At 37.5% G+C, this 8,517-nt stretch overlaps 2 protein-coding genes across 2 annotated transcripts; both read left to right on the forward strand.

The window, feature by feature from the left end:
* Nucleotides 1-212: 212 nt before the first annotated feature.
* LOC105113953 (U4/U6.U5 tri-snRNP-associated protein 2-like) lies at nt 213-4,639 on the forward strand. The gene is made up of 10 exons (XM_011010326.1): nt 213-326; nt 478-830; nt 1,406-1,650; nt 2,009-2,093; nt 2,237-2,422; nt 2,521-2,688; nt 2,785-3,000; nt 3,749-3,920; nt 4,006-4,177; nt 4,260-4,639. Exons 2-10 carry the CDS (start codon nt 495-497, stop codon nt 4,351-4,353), a joined length of 1,674 nt encoding a protein of 557 aa, XP_011008628.1. The 5' UTR covers nt 213-326; nt 478-494; the 3' UTR covers nt 4,354-4,639.
* A 1,189-nt stretch (nt 4,640-5,828) lies between these two features.
* LOC105113954 (anthocyanidin 3-O-glucosyltransferase 2-like) lies at nt 5,829-7,792 on the forward strand. The gene has a single exon (XM_011010327.1). It carries the CDS (start codon nt 6,094-6,096, stop codon nt 7,519-7,521), a length of 1,428 nt encoding a protein of 475 aa, XP_011008629.1. The 5' UTR covers nt 5,829-6,093; the 3' UTR covers nt 7,522-7,792.
* The last annotated feature ends 725 nt before the right edge of the window (nt 7,793-8,517 follow it).

Consider the following 8,517-nt stretch of genomic DNA (forward strand, 5'->3'; position numbering starts at 1 on the left):
AAGATCAGTTTTAATTGTCGTGTAAATGAATTTGAAAATATCCTTTTTCATAAATAAAAAATTATAATAATTTATTTAAAGGTTAGTGTATCGAACTCTCAATAGATTTTCGTAAGCTTTTCGTTTATTAATTGTAGACAAGTAAAAATAAAGCTATCCTTAAAATTAATTTCCACTGTTAATATATTTAGGAATCAGGCAAGGGTAGAAGTGGGATTCAAAAGGTAAAAAACGACAAGTCGTTTTTTCTGAAATCAGCTTAAGCTCTTTCAGTAGTCTTGACACCGGAAACATTTGGGGTTCTTCTCGAGATCACTGAATTAAAGGCTAGTCGTTTTCTCGAAATCCCTTTTGTTGTTTATCTTGAAATGTTATTTTTATCGATTAAAGTTTTGATTTTTTGATGTTTTGGAGCTTTAGATTTGATTATATCTGCATAAACTGAGCTTGTCTTTTGTTTTCAACGTGTTATAACAGTGAAGGAAGAAAATATAATGAAAAACAAGAGGGAAGATGATGATATGGGGAGTGAAGGAAGTGGTAGTGTTTTAAAGAGGCAGAGAATGGATGAGCAGTCTTCAGCTTCTGGTATTGGAAACCCCCTTGTCCCTTACAATGATGTGGATGATGAAGACGAGGACTTCGAAAGGGGGAAAACAAATAATGGTGGTGGGGTGGATGGGAGTAATACTCAAGTTGTTGCGGCGGAGAATGGTGAGGATGAGGAGGAGGAAGAGGATGTGTATGGACAAGGGGATAGTTTGGAAAGGAGGAAGAGTCAATTTGAGCCTCGTGAAGATTGCCCGTATTTGGATACTGTTAATCGACAGGTAAATATTGCATCTTTTGTGAATAATTTATGTGGTTTTCGGGTTTATATGTAGTTAATTGTGTTATCTTGGAGATAACATGGATTTTTGTTTACATGAGGTTACATGTATGTTGTTGTGCATAAATATGTGTTTTCTTGGATGATATATGTGGTTTTTTTGTGGTATTGTTAGTTTATGTGTGTGTTTATGTATTTAAACGTGTGTAAGGATGCATTTTGTTGGATAATTTGTGTAGTTATTTGTATGTTTGTAGGCAAAAGTGTGTTATCTGATTCATTTTTCTGGTTGATATACGTGGCTTTTTGTTTGTGTAATTGTGTGTCCGTCTGTGTACATGGATATGCTTAGGATGCATTTTTTGGGTTGATATATTTGGGATCTTGTTTGTGTAGTTCTGTGTGTCGTTGTCTACATAAACATAGTAAAAAGGTGCTCCCCCCCCCCATAAAACATACATGGCTTCTTTTTGTGTAGTCATGTTCATGTTTGTTTAAATAAATGGTTTATCTATGGTTTATGTGTTTGCATGCTTAAAATATGGTTTTGATGGCCTTTTTTTTTGGGTTTTGCAGGTGTTGGATTTTGATTTTGAGAAATTTTGCTCTGTTTCTCTGTCGAATTTGAATGTGTATGCATGTTTAGTTTGTGGGAAGTATTACCAAGGAAGAGGGAAGAAATCCCATGCTTATACTCATAGTCTTGAAGCAGGACACCATGTGTACATCAATCTTAGGACAGAGAAGGTTTATTGTCTTCCTGATGGATATGAGATTATTGACCCATCACTTGATGACATACGACATGTTCTCAATCCAAGGTATCTCTTTCATGCGTTCAGTGTGTGTGTGGTGCATTGTACTTTTGCTGTGGCCTCAGGGTTTATGTTATCATTTGATGTTGGAGCTTTTTTGGGAAAATAGATATTTCCTTGGCTAATTTTATTTTTTCCTAGTTTATATTTGAAGGGAATAGCCTTTTGGCAGACATGGATGAATAAAAGTTGAATGTTTTGAGTCTCCTCATAGTTATTGTGTTCTTGATCATTGAGGGTTTTGACTTGTTACAAACCCCATTATCCCTGTCTCCCGTCTGTCTCCAGTGTTATTGATTTCATTTCCTTTCAATTCTCTTGCATAAATTTACTAACTTTCAGGAACTTTGCATCATCCATGCAGATTTACCAGGGATCAAGTTGGACAGATTGACAAAAACAGGCAATGGTCCAGGGCACTTGATGGGTCTGATTACCTTCCTGGAATGGTAACCATCTCCCCTCCACTGTGATTGCCAATTCAGCATTCTGATTGCTGAGTTGCAGCTCAGGATGCATCTTAGTTTTGCAATAAGATGCAGATTTTGGACCTTTTACATTGTTAACTATGTTGCTTGATTTTAACCTTCAGGTGGGTCTGAATAACATCAAGGAAACTGATTTTGTGAATGTAACAATTCAGTCTCTAATGAGAGTTACACCCTTAAGGAATTTCTTCCTTATCCCTGAAAACTATCAGCATTGTAAGTCTCCTCTTGTTCAACGCTTTGGAGAGCTCATGCGCAAAATATGGCATTCTCGGAACTTTAAAGGACAGGTTTGATCCTTGGTTATTTCTATGAAGTTATGGTTTTCCAATTTTCGACTTGTGTTTCCTCATTTAATTTTCTTATCCATTTTCTTGGGAATTTTCAGGTGAGTCCACATGAATTTCTCCAGGCAGTTATGAAAGTTAGTAAGAAACGATTTCGAATAGGACAACAGTCTGATCCTGTGGAGTTCATGGCATGGCTTCTTAATACCCTGCATGCAAATCTTAGAACTTCAAAGAAAAATAACAGTATCATTTATGAGTGCTTTCAGGTGCTAGCTACTGTTCCAATACTTTCTAATTTATTATACAGTTTGCTTGTTAATATTATTTATCTCAGTGGTGCTTATCTAAACTTGACTTGGTAGGGTGAGTTGGAGGTTATTAAAGAGAGTCCTAACAAAGCTATCACTGAGAAGAAACAAAACGCTGATGATCAAAATTCAGATCAAAGAATTACTGGTGGTGGAACTAAACATGATATTTTCGCGGAAACTTCTAGAATGCAATTCTTAATGCTTGGACTGGATTTGCCACCACCTCCTCTGTTTAAAGATGTAATGGAGAAGAATATAATACCTCAGGTAAGTATGCATTATGTGTTAGCTAACCTGAAAATATTAATAACTTGATCTATATCTTTTTAAAGAGGTGATGCCAAAACACTCTCTAGCTGAGCTAGTGAGCTAGTGAGCTAGTTGGCATTATCCTGCAATATCTTTGGTGTTATTGAGATTCTGCCTTAAGCACTGCATCATGTTTAATGCTTTCCCAATGAAATGATTCAAAAAAACAGATGCTTGGTCAGATCCATAGAAGTGAATTTAGACACTGCTGCTTTGGGTAGAGAACATTTGGTTGATTCTTTTGCCAGATCTATAAATAAGTTAAAGTCCTAGCTCATGCCTCTATTATCCCTGGCAATCAAGGGTTTGCTATTGACCATGGAAGATAGAACATAATTCAGTTTTCTATTCTGCAGTTTCTTTTGTTTTATTCATCTACTGAGAGGAAGTGCTAATTTCTATTTTCGCTTCAACTCCTAGTTTAGTGCTTTTGTTGGTTGCCATGCAAGTCTATAATTTGCTCAAATGGTTAAATTAAAACCTTATTGAATTGGGCTTTAGATGAAAGCTGAATTAACTGCCGTATTCAAGTTTGGATTTACAGTTTGTATTTCTGTGCATGTGATGATCACATGTGACCCAGAAATGTGGGCTGTGTGTCTTTGGGCTTATTTATACTAGACCTTTTTTTTTTCCTTTGTGTAAATTCCACTTGTGATTTTCCTCTTCTTGGTGAAGACATTTTTTACTTGTGCTATTGTTTCAGGTTCCTCTGTTCAATATACTGAAGAAATTTGATGGTGATACTGTGACTGAAGTTGTTCGTCCTCATGTTGCTCGGATGAAATATCGTGTCACCAGATTGCCACGATATTTAATACTGCATATGCAGCGATTTAAAAAGAACAACTTTTTCATCGAGAAGAATCCCACCTTAGGTAATCCTGGACACTAACAATGTATTTAACCTAGAACTTCAAATGGTTTTGCACTATCCTTTGCTAACTGTTGCTATCATTACAGTCAACTTTCCTGTGAAGAACTTGGAATTGAAAGATTTTATTCCTTTGCCAATGCCTAAAGAAAATGAGAGATTGCGCTCGAAGTATGATTTGATTGCGAACATTGTCCATGATGGAAAGCCTAATGAGGGGTTCTACAGAGTTTTTGTGCAACGGAAGTCAGAAGAGCTTTGGTAATTCTATTTCTAATCCACTGGTATGGTTGTGAATGAAAGTAGTAATTACATAACATATCTGACAATCAATGTTTTGCAGGTATGAGATGCAGGATCTGCATGTTTCTGAAACCCTTCCTCAGATGGTTGCGCTCTCTGAGGCATATGTGCAGATATATGAGCAGCAGCAGTAGCATTGGAGGATAGAAGTGTCCTGTTGTTGACCCATCTTCGTACTGCTTTTAGGTACAAGTAACAAGAGTTTTCCCTTCTGTAAATGGTTGTCGGAAGATCAGATGAGATGGCATTGTTGTTTGATTGGCACCTGTCTGATTTACTAAAGCTTAGCAAAATACGAGGTTCATAGAAAACAAGGCTGTAGTTTTGCTGTTTCATATCGTTGAAAGAATGAACAGTTTTGTTACTAAAAACTATCCTTCTATTGCAGCAGGTAACTTAAATACTCAATACTTTCCTCGAGTTGTAGATTGCTTACAAATGCTGAAGTAAAACACTCGGTTATGATTTACTTGGGTGATTCAGATAGTGACTTTGGTTTGGTTGTCCTGCGTTGTGTACGTCTTTGCTCTGTAGGGCTCAAAACTGATTCCGTGGATATGCAGGCGCTCTGGCTTGTTGATTGTTGCCCAGTTCGTCTGGTAGTAATGTCATGAAAAGCAATATTCTGAGGCTTCTCTTGCTCTCAACTTCTCTCTGGAGGTATAGAATTGGTATTGGAGTCTTATGAGAGTTTTACTATAAAACCAATCGGTCTCTATGGTTATCTACTTGGTGATATTTTCCAGCATCTTACACCTTAAAGAGATCAATTTTTACACTATTAATCCTTTTTTCCGATCAAAAGAATGTTTATTTTATGCATAATATTTGTATAAAATACAAAATATTATACAAACCAATCGGCGAACTTGACTTACTCATCAAAAAGTATTTTTAGGGTAAACAATGTCAGCCAATAATCAACATATAATATCATAAATCTCTCAACTATTATTACTCTAAGCACTAATATTATCATTATCAAAGTTATTGTTGTATTTATTCAATCAATATAATATTTATATCATTAAAATTTATTGTTTATATTTTTAAAGGAACATGAGAGGATACAAGAAAAAGAAATGTTCGGTTGAAAGGAAAAGAAAAATCATTTCAAAGTTTCAGGATGAATTTCTGCAAGCTCAAGGAAGCGTGTCTTCTTTGTTTTTCACCATCGTCGTCTTTTTCATCCCGAAATAACCAAGACATTTTATTTTTATATCAATTTATCCACTAGCTGAATCAATAAATAATTTATTAGGATTCTCGAATTTATTTATCCACTACCAATAAACCGCTACCATACTACTGTGTTTTTCTTTGAATTATTGGCCCTCTTTTAGTCCTCTCTCCAAAGATAAAGGGGGACCAAACAATTACCTCCTCCACATTGATGGGCAAGATTTTATTTCTGAAATATCATGTAGCATTCCCACTTCCGACCACACCTTAGTCACCAGGTACCACAAATGTAACGATCAACTAATAAATCCTTATCATACCTCTCTTGGCATCTTAGCTTCAGATTTTGAACACATTTTTTTGTTTCTAAATTGGATTCGTTTTTTTTATATACTTTACAAGTACTGTAATATATATTTCATAATTTCACCTGCTTAGATATCTTCCTCGAATTCGTTTCCACCGTCATATGACCCTCATCTGATGGTGGGAAAAATTCGAAGCAGCAATTCGAGATAAGGTTTTCCGTAGTTTTCTTTTTCTAAGATAAAATAATATATTCTCAGTATGTACTACGAGCACTGTGGCACGTGATGGTTTGTGGCTTTCATATTGAGCCATTATAAGGCAAGCGTGGATCACCCCAGCAAATCACTAAGTTGGCATCACAGAATCACCACAAAACCTCCAAAATGAAGAAAGCACAGCTAGTGTTCATCCCTTCACCTGGAGTTGGCCACCTTGTATCAGCTGCTCAGTTTGCAAAGCTGGTTCTTGATAGAAATGACAGTTTCTTGATAACGATGCTTGTCATCAACAATCCATATGCTGAGAGCATAAGCAAGTACATCGAATCACTTGCCTCAGCTCATACACAAATCAAGTTCATTACACTTCCTGAGACTATAGCTCCACCTTCTGCAGAAGCTTTAGCTGTGAGCGCTGAACATGCTTTTAGTTGTTACATCAATGATCACAAAACCATTGTAAGAGATGCTATCGTTAACCAAGTGATGGCCAATAACCCTGCTCCCATTGCTAGTGTTGTTTTTGATTTGTTTTGCACTGCCTTTATTGATGTTGCAAGAGAACTTGGGGTCCCTTCCCATGTTTTTTTCACTTCTGGTGCTGCCTTTCTTGGCTTGATGCTTTACCTTTCAGATCGGGAAGAGTATGGCCTGCCTAAGTTTAGACCTACTGACCCTGACTATATCATCCCTTTCTATGCAAATCCTGTGCCTTATCGTGTTTTGCCGTTACTGCACAACGATGAGGGATATGAAACATTTGCATACCATGGAAGGAAGTTCAAAGATGCCAATGGCATCATTATTAACACATTTTCAGAGGTTGAGTCTCATGTAGTTCATGCTCTTTTGGCTAGAGATGATGTACCACCAATTTTCAATGTCGGGCCATTGATTGATCACAGGGGAAAGAGTTTGTCAGGATCAGATGCTGTTAAGCGTGACGAGATCATGAAATGGCTTGATGATCAACCTGAAAAATCAGTGGTGTTTTTGTGCTTTGGAAGTGGAGGCGGCTTTGATGAGGCTCAGTTGAAAGAGATTGCAATCGGGCTCGAGAAGAGTGGACACCGATTCTTATGGTCCATTCGATTGAAACCCTCCAAGGGGCAGCTGCATGCTAGTTACTTTGACAACTATGGAGAAATCTTGCCAGAGGGATTCTTGGAAAGGACTAAAAATATTGGCATGCTATGTGGATGGGCACCTCAAGTAGAAATCTTGGCACATAGAGCAGTAGGTGCTTTTGTATCACACTGTGGATGGAACTCAACTTTGGAGACCTTATGGTATGGTGTGCCTATCATAACCTGGCCATTATATGGTGAGCAACATATCAACGCATTTCAGCTGGTGAAGGACTTGGGATTAGCAGTGGAATTGACTTTGGATTTTAGGAGAGATTGTCCCACAGATTTTGTCAAGGCAGAGGACATAACAAAAGCTGTGAAAACCATGATGGAGCAAGGAGGTGAACTTAGAAACAAGGCCAAAGCAACCAGTGAAATGGCCCAGAAAGCTGTGGTAGAGGGTGGATCTTCATATGTTGCTTTAGGAAACTTGATTGATCAATGGTTAGAAAACAAGCCTTGAAGAGCTTAATTTTCATCAATGATCATCACTTCCTATTATGGCTTAATCTCATTTTTCATAATAAGTTATAGTATAGTGTTCCGATTTTGTATGGATTAGTCTCTTAATTAAGCTGAGGCCTTGTAGACAGGCCATCCCTTCTCCGTTCTGTTTCTTTGGAAGCATGGATAATTTGCAGGGGTAACTCTTTGGGATTGGTTTCAAATCAAGAAATATGATCCTGATGTAACCCTGTGTCTTCTTTATGAACAAACAAACAAAAAGTGCTAAAGGGACCCAGCGCTAGTATTGATCACCCCAACCAATAAATACGTTCAGATCAAATGTTTGCTAAATGCCAAAGAACACTGCAAGTGAGGTGACCTACTGTTCTTAAAAAACTTATTACAGTAGACAAGAAAAATAACATTTCAGAAAGTATTTAAAGAGTTGCGTGCACTTTACACAACTCGCCAAGAAAATGTGAGTTGGGCTCTTTAACAACCGCTCAGTTTTCTATCATTAAAAACCAACCTTATAATTCATAATAAATTCTTCTTAATAAATATCATTTAACTACATCTAAAAATCACTTCAACCAAATCGCTTCAACTCGTGATTGGACAGATCTGAAGCGCTCGACAAGAACCCGCAGTGAGAGGAGAGAGAAACCATCACGAGAGGGTGAAGAGAGAGAGGAGGGTGGTATCGCGGTAGTGGAAGAGGCGTTTTGTCGGTTGAGAGAGAGATGTGTGAGGCATGGTGGCGGGAGAAGAAGAGGAGGAGGAGAAATGGAAGGAAAAAGGAGGGCTGGAGTTCTAATTCGATTGGCGTTGTATACAACTTGACAAACACAAACGTACAGCAAGGAATGCATTTCTCGAATTTTCTTGCATGACAAACCATTCAATTTTATTTTTGTCGGTGACATTAATGGCAACTGGAAATGCATCTTGTTCTTGGCCTCTCACGTATCACACTTGCTTCCTCCACCACTTGATCACTGATTGGCTTCAG

The sequence above is a fragment of the Populus euphratica genome, unplaced genomic scaffold (genome assembly GCF_000495115.2).
Source record: "Populus euphratica unplaced genomic scaffold, PopEup_1.0 scaffold478.1, whole genome shotgun sequence".
In the NCBI taxonomy this organism is placed as follows: Eukaryota; Viridiplantae; Streptophyta; class Magnoliopsida; order Malpighiales; family Salicaceae; genus Populus; species Populus euphratica.